The 26,296-nt window shown below is 39.7% G+C and overlaps 1 protein-coding gene across 1 annotated transcript in view; it reads left to right on the top strand.

Moving 5' to 3' along the window:
- The window catches only part of NCKAP5 (NCK associated protein 5), an 830,344-nt gene that overhangs the window by 533,047 nt on the left and 271,001 nt on the right, over positions 1-26,296 (top strand). Inside the window, exon 6 of the mRNA XM_017854739.1 lies at positions 19,780-19,867. Within this exon, the coding sequence (XP_017710228.1) occupies positions 19,780-19,867 (88 nt within the window). The remainder of the gene's footprint in view (positions 1-19,779; positions 19,868-26,296) is intronic.

The following is a 26,296-nucleotide window of genomic DNA, read 5'->3' as shown; positions in this document are numbered from 1 at the left end:
GATCTCAGCTCACTGCAAGCTCCGCCTCCCGGGTTTACGCCATTCTCCTGCCTCAGCCTCCCGAGTAGCTGGGACTACAGGCGCCCGCCACCTCGCCCGGCTAGTTTTTGTATTTTTAGTAGAGATGGGGTTTCACCGTGTTAGCCAGGATGGTCTCGATCTCCTGACCTCGTGATCCGCCCATCTCGGCCTCCCAAAGTGCTGGGATTACAGGCTTGAGCCACCGCGCCCGGCCACTGCTGTCATTATTAAAGCCCTTTACCACTGGGCTTATCTGTTGTAAAGTGTATGTGTTCATTGTGCTTTATTAGATAAAGTGAGCCCTGCTGTGAAAAAAAATACTATGCATCAAAAATTTACTTTAGTGTGTTTATTAGGTTGAACCATATAAAACTGTTATTTTTATAGGTCAATTGTGATCAAATATCAGAAATTCTATATCAATCAATATGTATGTATTTACCCATTAGGATCTTAGATCTTGCTTATAAATTAGAAAGTGGAAATTGAAATGGAAAACATTATACGTGAGAAAGTTTATGATCTCATGATCCACTAATTTCAAGCAGTAGTCTCTATAAAACCGCCATTTGCCAAAGAGGCTTGGGCAGTTCACTGTAGTACGTCATTTAATATTGAAAACGTAAGGCTGAAATTGTGATAAGACCACAGCACCCAGATCTCAGTAAGGTTAAGTTCTAGTTTGGATCACAAACATGGTAAGTGAACTTGAGCTAATGTTTTCCTGGTGTTCAAAGTTTGATAAACCAAAACGTCAAGGCCAGCATAGATGGTATCATTCAACTAAAAGTTAAGCGGTACCTGTATTGTGCCACAAGGGACAACACACCTGTTGAGATGCAAAAACTGAGAATGTGATGAATCATATAGGTTAGGTTTTAAAATGCAGGAGGAGTCCATTTGGATATGAAGATTTCTAGTGGCTTTTGGACTAATTCTTGCAGAATTTGAATAGCTTCACTGGTGGTGGACCGGAGTCCCATTCTAGGAGGAAAAATGAGAAGTAGGTCTGGAGGCAGGAAAGCAAAGGTGTATATTATAAGAATGAATCCCAAGTAGCCATGGCTATCTGCACATATAGTACACGAGGAAGAACAGGGGGACATAAGGCCATAGGAATAGGTCTGTATTTCAAATGCTTTGCTATGTGGTTCAGTCTTTGTCTTGCAGACAGTAAGGTAAGTCCATAATTGAAATGATAAAAATTGTTGTTCAAAGTAGATTGACCTGCTATTCGGTGAGGATGAAGGAGTGACTGACTAGTCAAGGGAACAGGTTAGAAGACTTTAAGAGCAGTTCAAGGACAGGAAATAGAGGCATTGGTCAAGGGAAGAGGAAGCTGTTGAATGGAAGGAATTGGCAGTGCTTGGGAAGAGTTGGGATTTTCATGGGAAAGAGAAAGCAGTCGAAAAGATGCTCCAGGCCATTCATCCTGTGACTGGGGTGGTATCATTGTCAGTCAGGAAAATAGAGACCTGTGAAGACACTTCTAACACAGAAGGATGTAAACCAGGATGTACGTGCCTACACACAAAAATGGGTTTGGGGAGCAAAAGTCCAGAGGGCCTCTAATGGCTGTCAAGTTCAGGCTGAGCTGTGGTCCCCAAATTAGGAGCTTGTTGATGCTATCTGATATGGTTTGGCTGTATCCCCAACCCAAATCTTATCTTGAATTGTAACTCTCACAGTTCCCATGTGTCGTGGGAGGAACCCAGTAGGAGGTAATTGAATTATGGTGGCAGGTCTTTCCTGCGCTGTTCTCATGATGGTTAATGAGTCTCATGAGATCTGGTGGTTTTAAAAATGGGAATTTCCCTGCATAAGCTCTCTCTCTTTGCCTGCTGCCATTCATATGAGACGTGCCTTTCACCTTCCACCATGATTGTGAGGTCTCCCCAGCCAGGTGGAACTGTAAGTCCAAAAAACGTCTATCTTTTGTAAATTGCCCAGTCTCAGGTATATCTTTATCAGCAGTGTAAAAACGGACTAATACACTACCAAAGATGGAAAACATGTGGAACTGCTGTGAGTGTCACAGCAGCCCAGCAGCCCTGTAGCCTGCTGACAAAGAGGAGGGTGCAGAATTCAGCCAGCTGTGCCCAAACCTGATGTTGCCAAAGCACACACTAATCCCATCACTGTTAGCAGTGGAAGAAAAATGTCACCTGTTTTCAGCTTTCAAAACCCTGCCAGTGCACCTTATTGACAGGTCCTGAATGTTGACAGTGGAGTCTGAGAAAATGGAGTTCCCAGGCATTATGCTCCTAAACCACCAGGGAAAGTATAAGAAGGGGTGGGAATGCTGCCCAGGACGGGCAGACAGCACCAGATTTCATAAGGAGAGGAGAGAAGACAGAGAGCCTAGGTGAAATATGGTGACTGGCACCTGTAGATATGCTGAGAGCAAGGTTCTGGTGGGGCACATGTTGGGCATGCCCAGTAGGTGATGGAAAAGCCAGGTGTAGGCTTGGAGATTTAGGTTTGGAAATCTGAAGGAAAGGGGGTAGTAGATGATTTGAGAGACAGAATAAGCAGAGAGGGCAAACAGAAGACTGAGATCCTAAACAGGGTTGTGGCCATCTGCAGATGACGGAAGAGGGAAGTAGGAACTGAGATAGGAAGGAGAAGACTCTGGAGAAGGCAGTCATAAAGGCAAGGGAGGGCAAAACTTCAGGAGGGAAGGGGTGGCCAGTGCACACACACATAACCAGAAAGATGCAGAAACAGCCATTGAAGGGGAAGACTTCAGGCCAACTGATGATAAGAAACCACTCTGAGTATAGTGATCAGGGCAAAGTCAGATTGAAGTTAGTTGTTGAGGTTAATTTGGTGGGGAAAAATGTGAAAGCAGAACATATAAATTACTTTTTATAACAGGTAGTGGGAAGAAGGGAAAAAAGAGGAATAGATCGCAATGGGAGAAAGGAGACAAAGGAGGCATCCATTATGATACAGTTTACTTGCTTGCCATCTGATAAAGAAGATCTGGTGGAGAGATAAAAACAGCTATGAAGAGGGTGGGATGAAAGCAGAGGTCCAGAAGAGACAAGAGAGGATGGAAGCAAGGGGTCCAGCAATAGCCATGCAAAAGAGGGCTAAGGGGCCTCCGCATCTGCAAATATTCTAATTGGCATTGCAATTGAGATAATCAAGAACATGTTGAATTCCCCTGAAGAGTATGGTATCAAAGCAAGGAGAGCAGCAACGTGATTCACAGAATGATAATCATCCCTTCTGTCCAGACTGAAAATCAGGAAATGAGCAACACCAAACACACAGCTGGTTGATGTGGATACAAGCTCCCTCTTCTGTATTGATGTGCTTCAAATAGCCACGCTTATTAACTGCTGTGTGATAATGAAGGCGCTCTGTTGAAGGCTGTGGTTGCTGTCCGTGTTGACTTATAAGAAGAACATCGACATTTGATTTACTCAACTTCACTAATCAGTTTCTTGGTTGTAGAAAACCTGCAGTATCGTTTTAGAGCCCCTATTATAGCCTAACAAGATAGAGATAATTAAGTCCTAGGGGACTGTGGTCTAACTTGTTGCTGCAGAACAGGCTGGTTCCCTCTCGTTTCCAATCTGGGGCAAGTCTTTGCACTTTACGATTAAATCTGCTCTTCTTTCTGCACAGTCCTTTGTTTTGGGGGAGGCAATGATAACTGGAATCAGGTTATCTTGCTTATTACTTGATTTTTAACATCTGTATAGCGTAGGTACAATTGTCTTTATCAATATTACAGTAAAATTCTGTGGATGGAAAGAAAGCAGAGGTCTGCACAGTTGCTCATGTTTGTGTAGAGAGATGGGGGGAAAAACTTATAATCCTGGATCTAAAAATCCCACAGCACAGCTTTAACACAGAAAATAATGTTGTGTGTATCTGTGTGTAGTGTCATGGTATTCTCTAGCAGCTTAATCAATGTAGCATATTATCACTCATTCTTTACATCTTAAAAATCCTGTCACTTGGGAATCCGGTGTTTATCAATGCTTAGTTTTCCTTGTTTTTTATTTTATACTATTATCTGAGAATTGTGCTTCGTTTTCTATTGCTTTTAAATATCAAAGAAAATTATTTAAAAATTAGTTTCAGTATATAGATTCTCTGCCTGTTCCCTCAAGTATCCTTGCTTTTTTCTTTTTTGTACCATTGACAATTTAAGAATAAATGGACATTATTTTGGCCTAAAGTTACTGTATTTCCAAAATCCTTTTCATTCATCAGGAATGTACAATGAAAGTGCTATATAAAACCTTGGATTTGATGATAAAAAATACCTGAAGACACTTGACTTTTGTTTAATGTCAACCTTGTGGCTGGGGAATGTTGCAGTTATTGGCATTAGTTTTATCATAGCAGTTCTTTCTTAGCAACAGATATTCTGATGTGGTTATTCTTTATTCCCTCATAGGCATCCACGGTCAAGAAGAACATATTCCAAACACTAAAGGAAACCTGAGCATCCAAAAATGTTGGGAATACATACACAGATACACGGATTATAATGAGACAGGGGTTGCAGATATGCATATGTACACATTGGAGGAGCATTATTTTGAGGCCTGGTTGATATTGTCTGAGATATAGGATGTATGTAGCGGTGGACATAACTTTAAATGCATGTAATTCCATTGGAAGAACCTTAAGTAGGTATGCTGACAATGATCTATAATGTTTTGTGTTTGATTAAAATGCCAGCGTGTATACCAAACTAAAACGAAATGTTCTTACTTTCAGTAGAGAGAGACTATTTGACACATATTTAAAGTGTATTTCTTATGAAGAAAATCATAATAAGCAGTTTAAACTTTGCAAATAAGATCATTAGTTATGTCTGAAAATTCCCTTTTCATCAAGCTAAGTCCAACTCATTTTTCAAAACTTCAGTACATCACACATCTCCAGAGAGCCTCTGTTGATGCTCAACTCTCTTCATGCCCCTAGCATCCTCTTCTGGCTCTATTACATTGTGGGGTCATTGTTGGTCTGCCAGTCTACTGCAGTTGGCAGTTTTTCTTCATTGAAGTTACTTGTTACAACACAAAGCATATCATAGGCATTCAACAGATGATTATCAAATAGAGGAACAGATAAATGGATGAGGGAATACAGGAATAAATGAATACATTAGGAAACAATTATTCACATTACATAAGGTGTTATTTTTAAGCTTTCCACCATTGGAAGTAAAATTAGATTCATCTTTTCCTTTTAGTTTTCAGCATCTAATATGCCTCAAATGAGGTAAAATAATATATAACTCCATAATTTAGGGAATTTCCATCTACACAAGATAAACGGTTAACCTACTGTGTGATGTGGGTAGTAGAAAAAACTTGAAATATGCATGGGGGTCCCTAATGAGCTTATAGAATACTTGTTGAACTAAGAAACCCATACATGAAATCGTTTTGTTCATATGTAACCATGCCAGGGTAGTCTATGAGTAAGTTAGGAGGACTTTGGAATGGAGTTTCTCATAATTCATGTCTCCATATATAGAGTTCATAGTTCATTCTTATTCTTAAATAAGAATATTTAAAACATAGATTCCTGGCCTCTGCTCCCAGAGATTTAGATTTACTAGGTCTCAAGTGGAGCTAGGAATCTAGACTTTTATCAAGAGTCCTCAATGGTGTCCTGCAAATGTTCCAGGGAAAACATTTGAGGACTAAGAAGAGACTCCTATGGGCCACAGTTGTCAGGAATACAGGAGATAGGACTTAAGCTGGAACCTGGAGGATGCATGATGTTTGGATAGGCAAGGGGAGAAGGGAAGGAATCTCATTTTTCTCATAGCTGCTGGCAGAAGAATCCCTATCCGAATACCAGATGATTATGATGATTGGCAAAATCCACATTCATGAGATCCCAGTGAAAATTATATTACTCTGAGGGTTCATTTTTCTTTTCAATCTAACATAGAGGCAGCCTTATAAATTGACTTCTTTTTTTCCCAGTTTTTAGTTCGACCTATTAAATATCTTGGCAGACTTCCATACTGCAGCATTCCTAAGGATCAAACATGCTGCTTATTGAGGTGTCTTGAGTTGTATATGTTAAACAATAAATATTGGGTTAAAGTAGTGAAACATTAGAAGTATCCTTTTACCAACATCACCTAGAAACCAGGACAGAAATCACCTCTTCTATTTTCCTTGCCAGTGACTATTGGAAGGTTATGAAGTTTTTTTGCAAGTACAGCCTACTTTTCCATGTTTATAGATATTTGCTATAAAATAGCCTGCATCAAAAACATGTCTATTAACTGTCTTACAGTTAATAGATAATAGGCTTGATAGTGTATTTTTCAAAGCAAAGCAGACTTTGAAGGTATCTGTTTGAAGATTTCCAAGCCAGAGGGAATGCATTTGTGGACAATTCAGAGATCTCAGGGAAACTAATTATGTAGGCTGGCAATCAATTTGGCATGAGGGAAAGGAGAGCGACAATCAGTATCTAGCTGGGAGGTGAGAGAAGAGCCTCAATAGTGACAGGTCAGTCAACCAACAGAAGAAAAAAGTAACACCCAATGGGAAAAGACCACCAAGAGCAACACTTACTTGCCTTGCTTGAATTTTGGCCCTGAGTCACCTGGAGACAATTGAAAAGTCAGTGAGGCTGGGCAGCAGGTCACTGAGTCATAGTCCCATATATATATATATATATATATATCTTCAGTCTTCACAATGGACACATAGAAGACATCATATTAGCATCAATATCTTGTTCTCTTCTCTTTGCTGGGCACTCAGAAGACTAAGTTTACCAGCTCCCCTAGCAGTGAGTTGGGCCATGTGACTAGTCCTTGCCAGTGACCCTTAAACTGAAGTGACAGCTCTGGAATGAGGCAGTGAAAATCCATACTACATTCTCCAGTTTATCTTTTCCTATCCGTAGAGAAAACTTCATATTGAGAGAAAACTTCATATTGAGTGGGGCAGGCTAAATATTTGAGTCATTCCATTGATAGGAAGATTATAATCTTTATCGTCCAAACCAGGGTGATTTTTGGAGTGAAAGGGGTGTTGTTCATCATTTTGCCAGGGCAGTAAGCTTGAGCTGAACTATCCTGGGAAACCAGGACATAGACCCCCTACCCATAGAAGACAAGTGACTGCCCTGGTGCCCAGACCTGAAGTTGCCCAGACTTTGTGTCAATAAGAAATTCAGTAAGTCAGTCACTGAGAGGTTGGGGTTGTTACTCTAGCATAACCTAGCCTATCCCAACTAGTATTATAGATTATTCTCCAAACCAATTACTATCTGAAACTTGGAGAGAGGTGCTTTACCCCTTGAACTTTCTCAAAAAGAGACAAAGCAGGTAGGGGCCTTCATAAAGTGTTAACTTGATTGGATGGTGCTTCCAAGAAGCCAATTTTCTGCCCTTCTCACATCAGCACCAAAAGGTTTACAATTCAGATAGCCTGGATCTTTAAAACCATAATAAAAACAAGTATCAACTTATATAGCATTTTTTGTTTTGTCTTATTGCATCCTCATAATGTCTCTCTGAAGTAAGTAGGACTAGGAGGATGTATTCATTACTCAGGTAATGAATTACTCAGGTAACTGAGGCTCAGAAAAGGTGATTTGTCCTAAGTTGCATAGTGGTGAGAGTGTCTCCACTGAGCTCCACCTACATCACTTAGGGAGCACAGGGTCTGAGGTTACACTGACCGTATTGTGGCCCCAAGAGTTGAGACTGAAAGAGGATTTGGTAGCATGACTTTTCTGAATATGCTGTGGTTTACAATATCTGCTTCTTTAAGAGAAGCTACTCTGAAATATCATGGAAGAAGTGTCAAAAGAATCATGCAAATTAAGTAGCAGACCCAGTGAAGAATGTGCTGTTGGCATCTGTGTGGCTAGATGGGCCAGTACTGTGGATTCTTAAAGCATCTCCTTGCCACTGTTCCACCTTCTTGTCCAGAAAATATAACACTATAATTTTATCCCAAATACATTCAATTAGACTTTCTTGCCTTTCTTCTACACCCCCATCAAAAAAAATTAGCAGCAGATTAACACTGGCTACTTACTGTGCTGCTTTGGACATTATTCAGATCCAGTGTGACTGTCGGTTTGACCTCTGCAAGCTTTAATGACTAAACGCGTGTCAATGTGCAAAAAACAAACAAAAATAAACTGTTTTAAGATGCGGAAAATGGGACTCAGATTCAAAGTGAGTTTGCCAGTGACAATCAAGTTGAGTCAAGTCATTCGATTCTTAATTTTCTCTAGGTCAAACTCCCAAACAGATCTTGAGTCGTGACAGACAGCATGTAGCCTGTTTTGTCAGTGTTCTAGGGATTGTAACCACCTGATGAAGAGCCAGTTACACCTGTGGAGAGATATATAGCTTATGTGAAATGCAAGGTGAACTGCATTTGGAGTACCTAACATTAGATTCAAACTTTTAAAAGCATGGTGCATATTAAGAGAAGAAATCTTTTTTGTTTGTTTGTTTGTTTTTGTTTGTTTGTTTTTCTTTTTATTTGAGACAGAGTCTCACTCTGTCACCCAGGCAGCAGTGCAGTAGTGCAATCTCGGCTCACTGCAACGTTGACGTCCTGAGTCCTAGCAATCCTTCCACCTCAGCCTCCCAAGTAGCTGGGACTACAGGCCTGTGCCACCACACCTAGATATTTTTTTTTTCTTAATTTTTTGTAGAGACAGAATTTCATCATATTGCTCAGGCTGGTCCTGGACTCCTGAGCTCAAATGAACCTCCTGCCTCAGCCTCCCAAAGTGCTGGGGTTACTAGTGTGAGCCACTGTGCCCAGCCAAGAGAAGCAATCTTGATTGTCCAGGTCACATTTTATTTTTCTTTCACCAAGGTAAAATTGTAAAATACTAATCTTTATCAAATGGGAGGAAAGAGGCTCCAGGTTGTTATTACATTAGTTTTCTAGAAGAGATCTGCCTCTAATTAGAATTTAAGGTGCATCCTCACCCTAAATTAAAGTATTATTATTCCTAAACACAGTGGCCAATAAAGATAAATATGGGGGGCCAGTAATAAATTCAGCCATCTGTTATCTTCAAAGTTCTCCCGAGGTTTGAACACTGAGCTGTAAAGATCTATCCCCAAAATAATAGATTTATTTTTAAAGTGGTTGTCTTGGCAATTCAGAGTCTTTTTGAGCAGTATCAGACTCAGAGAATGTTTGTGCTTCAGATTACTCAAGAAAATAAAAAGCAGACCTAATGCTGGATGTATGTGTGGAATTTTGTATTTTGAAGACTTTTTTAAGGACACATTTGGTGAGGATAGGTTCTGAGGTTGAGTAGATAAGCTCATGAGACTGAACGTGGGAAATGATATTGACTATTAATAAAATTGATCACGTTAATAATTATAATTATTACATTAATTTAAAACCTGGCTTTATTTAGGGAAATAATCCGTTTTGTAGACCTGTTGTGCATTATCTGGATAGAGTGTCAATCCTGACTTCAAACTGTTAACCAGGCAAATAAAAGCCAGTGAGGTGTATTTCTCCTTTGTGGCATTTACTTGCACGTGTGAGATATTTTTTCTCCCTCCCCCTCTCTTTGTGGATGAATGTGAACTCTACAAACACATGAATCCATAAATGCAATTTTGTATTCTGCCACTGTTGAGCAAAAACACTTGAGATTTGTTTGCTAACATTCAGGGGAGTCCCTTCTACTCCATGTGCAAAATGGGACTTCCCTGAATGCCTGTCTCTGCTTCCCTTCCCTGTCCCAATCGGCCTCTCTCCATGCAGTGAGCTCCCCATGCAGGATCAGTGCAAGCCTGCCTAGGAGAAAATTTATGTCACTTTCTCTTCATGTAGAGATGGCCCTGGAGTGAATATGATGTAGTAATTCAAATTGGACTAGCATCTTTCGATCTGTTTATGAATGCTCTTGCATCCTCATGAGTGAATTAGAGTGCTGTGGTTTCTGTGCAGTGGTGTTATTCTTACAAAATTTGTGCTGAATTAAAAATATATATCATCTAGGAAAGAAGTAAGAAACTCCAGGCCTCCAACATTTATCCAGAGTAAGTTTCCGTTTCAGTGCAGTTTTCAGTTACGTTCACTGTAGATTTACTGTTCCTAACTATTGCAGCGAGGATAAGCAGAGATTGGGTTAAGAGCATCCAAGTCACAACCAACCTGGGGATTGTTCCCGCTGACGTGCTCAGGTGTGCTAGCTTCTAAGGGAGGAAATTCTCATTTCTAAGGAAACAAGTGGTGCAATTGGGCAGAAGCCAGTTCTAAACCAGCAGTTTCCACATGAACAGTTTGCTCTTGGAATTGAAAATTAGTCAGCTTTCCTTTAGACTCCCAGACCTGAGGGAAGCTTTGCATTGCAATTAAAATGGGAAGGTAGGATAGTTTGTTGAGGAAGGCAATGGAACTAGAATGAGAAACAGAAACTTAAAAGAAAATTATATGAGAGGCAATGCAAAGTATGTTCTTCATTAAGGTAATTGTCCTATCCTGTCTCTCCCAGGTAGGAGAGCAGTGGGCTGTCTTGGCAGAGATTAGTCTGCCAGGAGCCTGACACTGGTAAGTTAGGGACTGAATCTAGAACCTTTCCTCATTAAGGTAATGTTCTAAACACCATAGCTAATTAGCTGAGTCGAAACATATAGACATTCAATGTAACAAAAAGAACAGTTAGATATTTGGTTTGTTTTACTTCTGACCAAGGGACTTGCATCTTAGCTGCATGTGTCATAGCTGAAGACTTAGCCCCTTCAGTCTTGCTGGCATTTCTCACTGTCACTACTTCTCTTTGACTAGTCACATGCATATATAGGTCTATGGGAAGTGAAAATATAAAGATGCAGGGAATGAACAAGTGTAAAAAATCTACTAGGTTCATTCATTCACTCCACAAAGAATTTATCAAATATCTACCCAGTAACTAAGCTTTGCATAGTTCCTGTGGATAGCATAAACAACAAGGCAGAGTCAGTGACCTCAAGAGGAGAGCTCAGAGTGTTGAGATAACACAAATGGAAGGTTCCTTAGGGAAAGATCAGGTCAAGGCTTGGCTCTGTATTTTCTGTGGCATTTGGGTGGAATTGAGAGTACCCAATGGGCAGGATATATATTTCCATGTATAGCTGCTCTTAAATGCTTCAACAGGTAAATAACAGTTGTTATAATGCACAGGTGTTTCCTCTTTTCCAAGGTTTCACTTTCTACAGTTTTAGTTACCTGAAGTTCAACCAGTTAAAAATTGGTGAGGATCGTACAATAAGATACTTTGAAAGAGAGGGAGAGACCACATTTGCATAACTTTTATTACAGTGTGTTGTCATAATTATTCTATTTGATTATTAGTTGTTATTGTTGATCTCTTTCTGTGTCTAATTTATACATTAAACTTTATCATAGACATGCATGTATAGGAAAAAGCAAAGTATATATAGGGCTTCGTAGTATCCAAGGTTTTAGACATTCACTGGGGGGATCTTGGAACATATCCCCCATGGCTAAGAAGACTTCTGTATCACTGTGCATAAAGCCTGGATCTGGAAGAATTTCGATCTAATTGGGAGAAAAGATTGACTAATGCAAATACAGTCATCCCTCAGTTTCCATGCAGGATCCATTCCAGGACCCCTCCTCAGACACCAGCCAGGACCCCTCCTCAGACACCAGAATCTGGGGATGCTCAGCTTTCTTATATAAAATGGCATAATACCATATTTCTTATAACCTACACACATCATCCTGTATACTTTGGATCATCTCAAGATTACTTTTAATACCTAATATGATGCCTACACTTCATTCATGTGGATTCAGTGTAATACTCAGTACATGGCAAATTCAAGATTTGCTTTTTGGAACTTTGTGCAGTTTTTTTTCCTGAATATTTTCAATCTACAATTGGTCGAATCCACAGATGCAGAACTCACAGATACGAAGGGCTTAACTGTACAGCATTTGCAAGTAACAAGAACCCATCAATCCAGATATTAACACGTGATAACAGTATAGCAGAAAATGTTGATACCCAACCAAGTCAACGCCAGTGTGGTTTAAATATTTGAGTGAATGCTGATATGGCACAGTAGAAAAAGATTAGAAGTTTGGAGTCAAACAGTTCTAATACCAACTCTACTATTATTGGGAGTATCATCTTGAATGAGTTCCTTATTCTCATGGAACCTCAATGTACACATTTTTAAATAAATGAAATGAAATATTTTTGATGCATTTCAAAGTAAGTCAACTGTAATCCCAGCACTTTAGGAGGTTGAGACATGAGGCTCAGGAGTTCGAGGCCAGTCTGGGAAACATGGCAAAACCCTGTCTCTCTAAAAAATACAAAATTTAGCCAGGCATTGATGGTTTGTGCCTGTAGTCCCAGCTATCTGGAGGCTGAGGCTGGAAAATCACTTGAGCCTGGGAAGTGAAGGTTACAGTGACTCAAGATTGCACCACTGCAACCTTCCAGCCTAGGTGACAGAGTGAGACCCTGTCTCAAAAAAAAAAAAGAAAAAAAGTAAGTCAAAGGCATATTCCCAAGATGCACACATAGATCAATAACTGGAATTCCATATGTGTTGATAGTTCCCTTTTATTGATAAAATTTACATACAATGAAATGCATAAATCTTAAATGTAACATTGGCTGAATTCCAACAAGTGCACATACCTGTGCAGTCCAAATCCCTATGGAGTTACAGAACATTACTCTCATCCCAGGAAGTTCCTTTATATCCTTCCCAGTCAATCCCTGCCACCACCCAAGGCAATTGCTATTCTTAAATTTTCCACTGTAGATTAAATTTGCCTAGAATAGAATTTTGTATAAATGGAATCATATAGTAGTTTGTCTTTTGTGTGTGGCTTCTTTCACTTAGCATAGTTTGTGAGATTCTTCAATATTGCTGCATGCATCAGTTATTCCTTTTGATTGCTGATACATATTTCACCATAGGAAATGCATAGGATAGTTGTATGTTGACGGACACCTGTTTTGGATCTTTAAAATTAAAAACTTTAATTTAAAAATTTTAGAAATTCATCATAATAGACTAAGATTAGGATTTAAACTAGGGCTTTGGACAAGAATTAATACTAGTCACATTGTGGAGGTTCAAGGAACAGACTAGTTTGGTTATATACAAATAAGTGAATTCTGTTTGTCTTGAACATCCAAGGTAAAGTATGCATAGATATTTAACCCTGCCACATAGGCATCCAATAAGAGGGAGCTAGTATTTTATTGCAAGTATTCCTTCTTTTCCAGCCAATATGGGAGTGTACTGGTCCACTTTGTTGTCATTGGCTCTAGAAGATAAGCATTGTTCTCTACATGGGGCTATGTTGTGTCAGGGTTTCCTAGGAGGGAGGCCTCAGGTGAAGGAGGGGTGCTCCAGGGACCGCATTCCCCCTGCCTCTTTCTAATTTAACTGCAGCCTCTTTCTTCCTGTCATTAAATGAAGTTCAGTCATGGTGAGACCTTTTCCTAAATTGACACGGTTTCTCAAAGTGAGAAGATCGGGAGTCAAATACAGTGAAACGCAAGGAAAAGCAATTTGCAAGTTTCAGCAGCAGCTCTTGACAAACTTCATGGTATGGGGGAATCAAAGGGAATGTGGCGGGCACTTCTTGCAGCCTCTCACCTGATTAGAAGAATATTAAGGAATGTTGAATAATTTCATGGTTAATTTCATTATTAAGTTGGCATTTCATTAATCAGCAAGTAAACATGTTAAAATATTTTCTAAAGACAAAATTTAATTTGGTTCAGCCTTCAGTTGAATGAGCCCTATCAGTTATCAGTGTGAGTTGGGGAGAATGACTTCTTGAGTGGCTTCTTGTTTTCTGTTCTTTTCCATTTCTGTCAAAAATGAAGTTAGTCTCCATTGAATATCTGAATATACGGGTCAATAAGAACAATTTGGTGTAATACTTGGATCAGTCCCTAGAGTGTCATTAATCAAAACAGAGGGCTAGATTTTGGGTTGGGGTTGGAGGGAAGGCATGTGAAGAAACCTACAGTCATTTACATGTTGGAATAAATAGCTTCTAATGTAGGTTGGAGCCATATTTTCCAACACCGCTTTCATTATTGATTAAGTCAAGGTCTTCAAAATCCAATCCCTATTCTCTGATTACAAAGAAGGCCTTTGATATTACCAAGTGTTGTCTTACCATGAAAGTCTCCAGGAAACCACTATGTTTTAACATTTTCTTTCAGAAGCATCTTCCTTCGGTGTCTAGACGGACTAGCTCTTGAGACACTGGAAACAGATCCAATGACAAGTACCCCAGTGGTCTGCACTTTAAAAGGAGGTCAATGACAAAGGTGGTCCTCTGGGAACTGGGAGAGAATTCAGTTAAAATGGCTTCCTGATCCTGCTCTTGGGTGCTTTTGAATTGTTACTCTTCCAATGCATTAGTTTTAATATGCTGTTTCCCTAATTTTCACTTAGTGCCCTTCTTAAGCAAGGTTTTTGCTTCTCCCAGAGGAAACACTATAATAAGAATTTATTGATTACATAATGTGTACCTTAAAAAATGGAATCTATTTTAATAAAATGAAATGCCTGCATTTTTACCTAATGTTACCTGAGACATACCGTTTGCATATGTATTTAGTTTATTTCCTCTGGCTGTCCTGGGAGTTAACGTTTTAAAAATAGTTCACTTGATGTACATTAGAATTTATTACAACTCAAAATTATAATTTTGGTTTCTATATTTTTAGTTATGGCAGCTACTTCACCAATATTTAGGGGAAAAAAGGTCTTAGTTTCAGGTGGGGGAAGGAGATGGAGAGCTAGAAGACGTGAATTAAGGTGAGTGTTTAAGGATAAATTGCAACCAGCTATTTAATAAACAAACAAAACACACAAAACTCTGCCCAAGCCTGAACCAGAGGGAGGAATTGGCTTATTTCTTAATCATATTTGGGAGACAGATGGTGGAACGGTACTATGTGCTGACTAGTAATGCAAACTTTCATTCATTAGCTGTCAAAATAATAAAAAGAAGCAAAATGTCATTGGGCAGCAAACAACAATGGATGATGCTTCAGTCTTTGATTTTCAGGAAAATAGAGAAGTTTGTTAAATGAGAATTTTTTTTTAAAAAAAGATGTCATCAGGGAGTAAATAATGGCATATTCTTATTAGGTTTAAAACATTTTCTCTGTGACCAGATTCATAGAGGTTATAAAAAGATAGGACAACTTGATTTTGTACCAAGGGTTAGGATGGAGCCCTGTGATTCTGTTCCAAGACGTAGGAAGGAAATGTAATTGGTTTTAATTAATCATAAAGTAGTGCCAGAAAAGTGTTTACCATATTACTAAGGGTTCTGAACTGCTCAAGATTGTTTTAACAATTTCCTGTCCACCCCCACTTTTCCTGTTTTTTAAGTATAAAGCCAAGAAAATGGGGAAAGGTGAATAGATGTTTTCTTTTGATCCAGCAACTTGTGTCTAGAGCCTGTAATTATATAGAAGAGATAATTCAGCAAGATATGCATTGAGACAGGATTGTGTTTTAACTTAGTAAAAAATAATATGATTTCATTTTAACCGAGTTCTAACTATTTGGCCACTTTTAAGTCAGATGTTTATAAATGAATGCAATAAGGATTAAAAGAAGACATCCAGCTTCTGTGCTAAGACGGGAAGAAAGTAGACTAATATTTAGAAAACCAGGAGACCAGGCACTTATCTGCCAGGAACAAGCTAAGTGATCTTGGGCAAGTCTTAGGACCACTGTCATTACTTCCTTGTTTATGATAATTCAGCAAACGTGATGGAAAATCTGATACCACTCAAGAGCTTGTTTACATAAAATGAAATAAAATATTAGCAATCGGTTCTGATCACTTATTATTTCAGAATTTGTGACTTCTTTGCACCGATTTTTTTTTTTTTTTTTCACATAAGGCTTAGTTTTTCTCGCGCTCTCCCCAGGTCAGAAATGGTTGCCTTCTTGGGTTCAGCAACCAAAGTTGTTCACCAAGTTAACTCCTAGTCAGGAGTTAAGACTCTTACTCATGTAAAACCATTTTTCTGAATGTCAGTAAGGACAAGTAGAAAGAGACTGCTGTATTTAGAGTCAGTAAAAATAATTTCATCCAAACTCTCTATCCAACTAACCACGATCCCTCAAGCAAACCATCCAACCTTTCTGTGCCTTAGTTTCTCATCTACCCAATAGATAGAATGATTTTTTAAAAGTAGATTATAATGATGAACAGATGAGACAGTTCTTTGACAAGTTAAAAGTACTATTAAATTGAGTTATTATTAATAACATAAGATTTGTGAAAATATAGGGAACAGCTTCTGCTCTCTCAAGTGGTTACATGCAGAGGTGGCTTGTATGAATGTGCGGTCACAAATCATTTTTAGAGTACTCATAACCAGTGTCCACTATCTTCCTGCAAACCCAATGAGTCCTTGTGTCATCCTCTGTGAAGGTAGAATTTCTCCAATTAATAATCTAGGTCTGGCCTGTCCCCGTTGTCTGCAGTTTCCCCACTCTGCTGCTGAGTAGTGATGTGCCATATTAGAAAGGTGGCATTTTGAACTGTCCTGTCCTGCTTACTGCAATGGCCTTCCCACATAAGCAGATTCACTGGTCTCCTAGAGCCCTTCATTTGTCATATGAGAAGCCCTTAGTAAGAGGGAGAAGCTGGATCAGCCTGCTTTTCCTCAGAATTCTCTTCTACCAGTGTCATACTGAGTCACTAATATACATGCTTCAAGATGGGACTGGAAAAGACAACCAGTTCAGGTTCTGGACAGAGAGCACTGTGTTCAGGGCATTGAGTTCAGGCTTCTTGCTCCCAAAGTCGGGTCTATGAATCTTCATGATGGGCCCCAATGACGAGGTCATCTAGACACAGTCTGAACATACAGGGTAAGTGTCTGGTATAGACTTACTAATTCATACTTTAAAAAAATGAATTAGCAAAGGATTCATATAAGAATGTCTACTCTCAAGCCTGTAATCCCAGCACTTTGGGAGGCCGAGACGGGCGGATCACGAGGTCAGGAGATCGAGACCATCCTGGCTAACACGGTGAAACCCCGTCTCTACTAAAAATACAAAAACTAGCCGGGCGAGGTGGCGGGCGCCTGTAGTCCCAGCTACTCGGGAGGCTGAGGCAGGAGAATGGCGTAAACCCGGGAGGCGGAGCTTGCAGTGAGCTGAGATCCGGCCACTGCACTCCAGCCCGGGCGACAGAGTGAGACTCCGCCTCAAAAAAAAAAAAAAAAAAAAAAAAAGAATGTCTACTGACATTGTATCTATTTTACCTACAATTGAGAGAGATACATTAGAAATACATGGCATAGTCCTATACCAAATGTGGTCATTTGTTCCAGAAGATAAGACTTGCATATACAAAATATTTGAGCATTAAAGTGATGGATTTTTAAGTGATAGAGTAAATGGTTTGAAGTATAGGGCTATAAGAATTCAAAGAAGCAGGAGATCAATGAGGAGATATCTTAGGAAGTGAAACTTAAGGTAAATTTGGAAAGAGGGGCGAAATATAGGAAGATGAAAGTGAGATGGCATTTGAAGAAGTATCGCCAGCAGTAGCAAATGTCTGGAAATGGGAATGGGTGTGTTTCCTTTACTCTTTACTTCAGGGTAATGGGAAATCACTGGAGGTACACATTGAAAACAAAACAGGATTATAACATATATATATAATTTGTAGAAACACTTATAAATGTGTATAAAGAGGTATGTGTAAAGATGTTGTTTGAAATAACAAAAATTTTGAAGTAATATTTCATAAGTAGGGGAATGCTTAAATAACTGACATTCTCAACATGACATACTAGGAAGCACATTCATGTGCCACATAGTGATATTTGGTCAACCGTGGACTGGATGCAAAACAGTGGTCTCTTAAAACTATAATGGAGCTGAAAAATTCCTGTTGGCTGCTGACATCTTGATGATCCTGACCTTGCATAGACTAATGTGTTTGTTTGTGTGTTACTTTTTAATAAAACAATGTAAAAAAATTTTTTTTTTTTTTGGTTTTTTTTTGTGTTCTTTTGAGACAGAGTTTTGCTCTTGTTGCCCAGACTGGAGTGCAGTGGCATGATCTCAGCTCACTGCAAGCTCCGCCTCCCGGGTTCAAGTGATTCTTGTGCTACAGCCTCCAGAGTGGCTGGATTACAGACACCTGCTACAACACCCCAGCTAAGTTTTGCATTTTTAGTAAAGATGGAGTTTCACCATGTTGGCCAGGCTGCTCTTGAACTCCTGACCTCAGGTGATCCACCCACATTGGCCTCCCAAAGTGTTGGGATTATTGGCATGACCCACCCTACCCGACCAAAAATGTTTTGTTTGTTTGTTTGTTTTTAGACGGAGTCTCTTTCGCCCAGGCTGGAGTGCAGTGTTGGGATCTTGGCTCACTGCAAACTCCTCCTCTCAGGTTCAAGTGATTCTCCTGTCTCAGTCTCCCAAGTAGCTGGGATTACAGGAGTTTGCCACGGCACCCAGCTAATTTTTGTATTTTTAGTAGTGATGGGGTTTCACTATATTGGTCAGGCTAGTCTCAAACTCCTGACCTCAGGTGACCTACCCACCTCAGCCTCCCAAAGTACTGGGATTACAGGCGTGAGCCACTGCACGCAGCCAAAAAATGTCTTTTAAAACAATTTTTAAAAAGCTTATATACTGAGGACATACAGGAAATATTTTATATAACTTATACATGTTTATGTTTTAAGGTAAATGTCATTACAAGCATCAACGAGTTTTTTAAAACTTAAAAGTTTTAAAGTAAAAATTTTAGTAAGCTGAGGTTAATATTGAAGAAAGAAAAATATTTAGTGCAGTGTGAATTTGCAGTGTTTAGAGTGTACAGTGTCCATAGTGTGCAGTAATGTCCTGGGCCTTCACATTCAGTCACTCCTCACTGACTCAGCCAGAGCAACTTCCAGTGCTGTGAGCTCTGTTCATGGCAAGTGGCCTATACAGGTGCGCCATTTTGAGTCTTTTATATGGTATTTTTCCTGTACCTTTTCTGTATTTAGGTATCTTTAGATACACAAATACTATTGTTTTATTATTTTTCTACAGTGCTCAGGACATTAACGTGTTATACAGGTTTGTAGTCTAGGAGCAACGGGCAATACCATATAGCCTAGTTGTGTAGTAGGCTATCCCATCTGGGTTTATATAAGTCGACTCTATGCTGTTTGCACAATGACAAAATCACCTAATGATGCATTTCACCATTTCTCAGAATGTATTCCCATTATGAAGCAATGCATAACTGTCGTTGAGAAGAATGAAGGAAATCTTTATGTGCTGTCATAGAAAGACCATCACAGAAAGACTTGATGGTAGATTAATAGAAAGAAGACATTCCTGTAATATTTGTTAACTTTGAAAATTGGTGTTTAAAAATAAAAGTTTTTTTTCCGGGAAGATTGATGTGGTGATACTGTATCAAATTAAAAAGAAGTCATTGGAAATGAAGAGGGATATTGTGAGATAGGTGCATGAGTTTAGATGTCCAAGAACAAAAAGGGGGACCTGAATGGTAGAGAAAGAGAATGTAGAGGCATCCGAAAGAATGGCTGCAAAGGACTTCATGACGGATAATTAATAGAAGATGAAGGCGAGAGAAGAGAAAAGAGATTTCCAGGTTGAAGCTTGGGGAATATGCATAGAAGAATGATTTCTACAACTTGAATGGATCTGTGTTAATTAGAAATCTTCTTTAAGAAATTCTTTGTATTTTTGTTTCTCAGGATGGAAGAAACAGTACGAAATCTACTGCAGAGTCAAGGATCTCCAGAGCAGAAAAAAGAAGAAACTGTTAATATAATGGTCTATCAGGTACACCGTGTTTATTATTCTTGGCTGGGTACTGGTCTGCTTGCTTTTGTTGTATTTCTCTAGATTTGTCCTCTCTAACCCAGAGATAAATAAAAGGTGTGTTCCAGACCCCAGTGCTAACAGCCACCTAGTCACCTCTGGTTTGAGGAATCATACACGTTTATTCCATTCATTCATTTCATAAACTCCTACTGTGAAACAGAGTGTAGATTTGATTCTAGGAAGATGCAAAAAATAAGTTTATGGTGAATGAGAGAGGCTTGTATAAGCATTGCAGTCTCTGTGGCCAGGAGTAAAAGAGAGGTGTGTACACCATTCTCTGGGAACACAGGAGTGAGAATGCCTCATCCTGGCTGAGGAGGTGAGGAATAAATACTCGCCGGAAGTGTGACATTTAAGGTAGGCCTGTGGAATAGAGAACTCCGTGAAGGGCGTTCCAGGGAGAAGGGACACCTAGGTAAAGGTGCAGTGGTGTGAATCTTCACAGCAGACTTGTGGAGAATAAGCAGCTCCAGATAATTAAGTAATGACCTGGAAATAAAAAGTTACAGTGAGGCTGAGAGTGCAGGGAAGAGATGGATGGGGTCTGCGGTATATGCAGTTCTCCTGGCGCCTCAGGCAACAAGGAGTCTAAAGAGGTTCAAAGAGAGTAGCGGTCAGTGAGATAACAGGTCTTTGTCTTCTTCTGATAGCCCTTATCCCACTGTCCTTTAACACCTGCAAAGCTGCCAGGCCAGGAAGCAGGACTTCTAATCTTGAGTATGGTCCAGGTTGCCTACATGGATGAGAAGGCTCTGGTACGGTGGAAAAGGGAAATACACTAGAAACAGCACAGACACTGTATATAGATGAATTTAGGACTTCTGCTGAAAATCACTTCAAATCACACATAGAGACCCAGCATCCACTGCACAATTGTGTATGAAAAGCTTTAAAAGGCAAGGACATTGGTGGAAATGTGAGGTCATCACTGGGCAGCCCTAGGTTTTGCTGGCTAAAAGCCAGTGGGTTTGAGAAAGCAAGCATAGGAACCCAGCTGATTAGCATAATGTGGCATTAGCTTACCTGAATTTGTGAGTTCAGGGCTCTGTAATCCAACTGGTTGTGAAAAGGGAGTGGGAGGAATATGTTAATACAAGTAAAAGCATCAAAGTAAGTTAAGAAATCTGGACATAGTTAACCTTAAGAGGCTGTATCCTAAATTGTTGATTCTTGAAATGTACACAGGGCTACTTCAAGAAGGCAGTAAGAATTCTTTCCCATGTGCAATGAATATAATGCAAAGAGTTGACTTAAGCTACCTCAAAAACCTAAAACTTTAACACCAGTGGGAATAGCAATAATTATACTGGCAGAGGTGAAGTAGGCTTGTGTGTCTACGTCCGCACCTACTGTAAATGTGTGATGGGCTCACACAATAAATCCTAGGAAGCCAATTGATATTATAGCTCAAACTATACCCATGTACCCAAAAATTTTTTTTTTTCCAGAGTAGTGTGTTACGATGTGGGAGATTGTTCTGAATCCTTTTAGGATGAGGATATGGACTTTGGGATGACCGAAGAATCAGACAGCTTCATAAAGTTCATAATCAGTTAGCTTCATAAAACAATGGAAAATCACTAAGATCCATTTGTAGGGAAAGGGCTTAGATTCTTCTTGAGAGGGCAGTCTTGACAAAGGGAATGCGTGTTCAGCATTTCCTGATGTGTGGCCACCTAAAGTCAGGAAAAAAATTTCAGTCCTCCTAGCTCTGAATTCTTCCTAGATATTATATCTGCTTTGGTACAAAGTTGAGGTGTAAGTAAAAAATGGGACTCAATTCTGCATTGAATGGTTCAGTGCAGCCTAAAAGGGTCATATGAATCTGTGAAGTAAATTATTTGTTCCCCATCACACATAACACCTGGCTTCATTAGAACTAAATAATCAGGTGTCACTCTTGGGCTATATCTGATTTCTTCATGGTGGATCTCCTTCATCCAGATTCATATTTTCTTTTGCTTATTCTCTTCTGAGCTCTTAAGTAGTTATTAGCCAAATCTGTGGTGTAGACACTTAATATCATCAGCATTCATTTTGTGAACTGGAAGTCGCTTAGAAAAACAGATATGCTTTAAGAAATGTGTTTTATAACTATTACCTCTCCATTACCCAGTCTATTTGTTTTGGGAAGTTAACTCTTCCCTCTAGGGAGAAGACAGTCATTAACTTGAATTAATGCTGTACGATAGGGATGTTTCAGTCATTCCTTTAATTGGCCTCAGGCTCCTTATCTATAAAATGGGAGAGGGAGGTGGGTTACATGACCCGTAAAGGTCACTGTACATTTAACAAACATTTCCTGAACTTCTTGTATGCACTAGGGACAGCCTTGTACCCTGGGCGTTCAAGAAATGAGAAAAGAGAGAGGGAAGGTGATGCTGGGTGGCGCCAAGTCCCAGGGAGAGCCCCTTCATCTCACAAATTCTATTATTCTAAATAAGGCTAATAGCAGCAAAATGGTTTATGCAAGATGTATGCGTGGTGATACTAGTGGAGCACATAGTTAACACCTCCCTGCGGCCAAATTCTGCGTTTCAGGCAAGAGCTGGGAAATTTATTGCTTCATAATATGGGTCGTCATTAGCACACCTGCCTCAGATTTTCCAACTTGCAAGATTTCTCTGAGAGGAGCCCGAGGCCCATGTAAAGCTTAGGCCCCTGGGAAAGCTGGAGTTACTTTCATTTTCCACTGTGGTGGAAGTGTTTGTTCTGAGTCTTTTATCATTGAGCTAATATAGTAATAGCAGAGTAATAGCTTTCTGTGTTCCAGGCCCCTGCTAATTGCTTTGCATCCATTAAAGGTAGTCATATTTTGTTCAGGGGGTGTGTTCCCAAAGACCTTTCATAATCTGTTGCTTGTGTAATTTATAGCTTGCATAATTCAACATGGATTCTCTCAAAGGACAATGGGTGTTTTCTGTTCAGCAACTGAGACGGTCCCACTATGTGGTAATCAGAGGTTTACAGTTTACCAGCTTTGCCATTCCTGACCTTTTTTTTAATTGGGGAATTTGCATGATTTCAAGTTTTGTGCATGAATTGACATTAATCACATTTTCATGTGACCACAATTTCAAATTTACCTAGTTCAGAGCCCCATCAAATGTTACTAGACTGTAGCTCATTCAGTTTCTGCAACAATTTTGTGCAGGAGGTGCTCTCACTATCCCTATCTTACAGATGTGGACATAGGCCCAGAGAGGTGAGTGCTTGCCTGAGGATGTGCAACCAAGAAATATCCTAGAAGGGTTTTGAACCCTGCTCCATCTGATTGCATAGCATTAGCTCTTATGCTGAGGACTTCCAGAGAGATGACACAAGATTAACAAGGGCCCAAGTTAAATGATAGGGCTGCTTATTATCTATGCTGAGACCTGAACCTGGGCCTTTCCGCTTTCTATCTGTAGCCCTTTCCATTTATTCCTCTACTCATTTGCTCACTCATTCATTCAAATGTCAGTTATTCATTTACTTTCTTATCTACAGGTATCAGTTTCCCATTGCTACTGTAACAAACTTGGTGGTCTAAAACAACACAATTTATTTTCATATAATTCTGAATGTCAAAAATCCAAAATAACAGTATTGGTCAGTCTATATTCTTTCTAGAGGCCTCCAGGGAGAATTGCTTCTTTGCCTTTTGCAGAATCTGGCATTCCTTAGCTTGTGGCCTTTGCCTCTCTCTTTCCAGTCAATCTCTCCAGACTCTGATTTCATCATCATATCTCATTTTCCTCTCTAGGGTCCCTCTTATAAGGACCCTGTGATGATATGGAGCCCCACTGGATAATTCAGGAGAATTTCCTCATCTTGAGATCTTTAAGTTGATCAAATCTGCAAAAGTCCCTTTTGCCACATAAGGTAACATATGCTCTCAGATTTCAGGGACTGGGATGTGGCCATGTTTTGAGGATAGGTTTTATTCTGTCACACTAAGTAGCACATGGTAACTTGACAGGCTGGAAGTACCCAGAAGATACTGGTCTAAGTACCAGAGATGCAAAGATGCCTGAGACAGGTCTTTTCCTGAAATGCTCAGTTTATAGGATGCTGGGGAGTAGGGAAGGAAGGTAAATAATCATATATATATTCAACAAAGTAATAGAAGCCAAAAGAGAAGCTTACATACGTTCTGAGGGCACAAAGGAATGTGTCATGAAACCATCTGTTCTCCCTGGAGACTCTGCTTCCTAACTCAGGCTTATTTTTAATAGTCCACTTCTCTTTTAGTCTCTCTTGTCTCTTGAAATGGACATAAGAGTCATGAGCTTCTTCATGAGTTCCATGGGCTGCCTTTCTCAGAGCATCTTGTGTTCCCAGTGTTCTGGGACCATGTCTCATTGTCAGGGCACATATACTTGGTGCTTTACAGTTTGCAAAGCACTTATAGAACATGAATCTCAATGCTTGGTGCTTTTAACATGTTTTGCAATAGCAACTTATAGAACATGATCTCATGCTTGTGCTTTACAAAGTTTGCAAGCACTTAGAGAACATGGATCTTAATGCTTGGTGCTTTACAGTTTGCAAAGCACTTACACAACATGGATCTTATTTCTTTCTTCCAGCAGCCACTAAAAGAGGTATTTTCAGGCTCATTTTATGGCAAAGCTCACAGAGATCTCAAGTCTTCAGGGACTGAGATGTGGGTATCTTTTTAGGATGAACTCACAAATGCCAAGTGGTAGAACTAGAAATTAATCACATATTTTCCATATGCAATACTTGAAATTAAACTAAGCAGTTATCTATGGAATATTTTGATGGTGTGGTGGAAAGCAGGCACAGTCTAAAATCTCAGGTCACAAAGTCACTGTCTCAAACTCATTTAAAAATCCAAAACAAATAAAATAACCTGAGATACATTAACCAGCTATAAAATGTTCGATTCTCATTTCCCCTGCCTAAGTGAGAAGCATATGAGTCATAGAAGTATTGTCATATGTGCAGGAAGGTGATATATGCCCCTAGGATAGACTCATTTTATTGGGGAGAATGGAAGACCTGAAAAGATTAACTTTAGGGAGCTCGAGGAAGGAAAAGCACCTCCCGGGTCCCTGCTGCTTTGTCTTTCCAGCTCATTCGCTCTAGGTGTTTTAGAATTTCATATGCGTCATGTTTCGTGTTAGTGTCACTCATGCGCTATTTCATTTACTTAATTAGGAAACTTATGTTAGAAAAAAATTACAATGAGATATGAAAGGGGGCAATGAAGCATAAAGAAAATAGAGCAACCCGTTGGAGAGGGGCATGATTCCATCACATTCATCTGCCAAAATATTTAAACACAGACAGCCTGAGTAAGATGCAAATAGTCACAGAACTATCGAAGGGCTACCCGCTTTACAGGGCTCCTATGTCCATAGCTACCTTCTGCGCTTCGTGATTGTAGCCGCCACGCTTCCTCTTGTTCCTGCTTCTCTGTACAGAATATGAATTGAATCGCGTTAGCTAACTCATTTAGAAAGAAGGTGAATGGACAAGTGGAAACAGTAACTGGGGGGAAAAGGACCCAACTATGGATACAGCTTCTGCCACTACGAAGACTTATGTCCTCAGATGGTCACTTAAAGTCTCTGGGTTCTTTGTTTTTCATATTTTAAAAGAAAGGAATTTAGACTAAATTAGAGATTATTAATCTGAATGTCTTCAGTTATCGATTAATATAAAGTGGGCCAGATATGAGAAAAATCAAGTACCCTCTAGGAGATTACATTCCATTTTTTCACTTTTGCTAAAGAAATAAATACAGAGCACTTTTTTCATTTGTTTTTTATTAATAGGCAAAAGCCTTGCTTTTGACGACTATGCCATAGCAACCCACACCTGATTTAATGCCAGAGAAACAGGAGGGACTGGTGGGGACTATGGCAGGCTGGACAGCCTCTGTCTGGCCTGAGAGAAGCAGCCACAGCTCAGTGCCAGCAGATTCATTCAACCCAGAAACACACCAGTGCAGTAAGATGGCCACATGTTTGAAAAGAAGATACGATTTCAAGTTTTATGGGAAATTTCTTAGTCTGTAAGTGATGGCTTTTTTTTGTTTGTTTGTTTTTGTTTGTTTGTTTTGAGACGAAGTCGTGCTCTGTTGCCAGACTGTAGTGCAGTGGCACGATCTCGGCTCACTGCAACCTCCGCCTCCTGGGTTCAAGCAATTCCCCTGCCTCAGCCTCCCAAGTAGCTGGGGCTACAGGCATGCGCCACCACACTTGGCTAATTTTTTATATGTAAGTAGAGACAGGATTTTACCATGTTGGCCATGATGGTCTTGAGCTCCTGACCTCATGATCTGCCCACCTCAGCCTCCCAAAGTGCTAGGATTACATATGTAGAATGATTGAAACATGTGCTAAACCAAGGGAAACCCTTAGAACAGGATGATAA

Source organism: Rhinopithecus bieti, unplaced genomic scaffold (genome assembly GCF_001698545.2).
Source record: "Rhinopithecus bieti isolate Rb0 unplaced genomic scaffold, ASM169854v2 scaffold_37914, whole genome shotgun sequence".
In the NCBI taxonomy this organism is placed as follows: Eukaryota; Metazoa; Chordata; class Mammalia; order Primates; family Cercopithecidae; genus Rhinopithecus; species Rhinopithecus bieti.
This window is presented reverse-complemented; position numbering and strand designations above follow the sequence as displayed.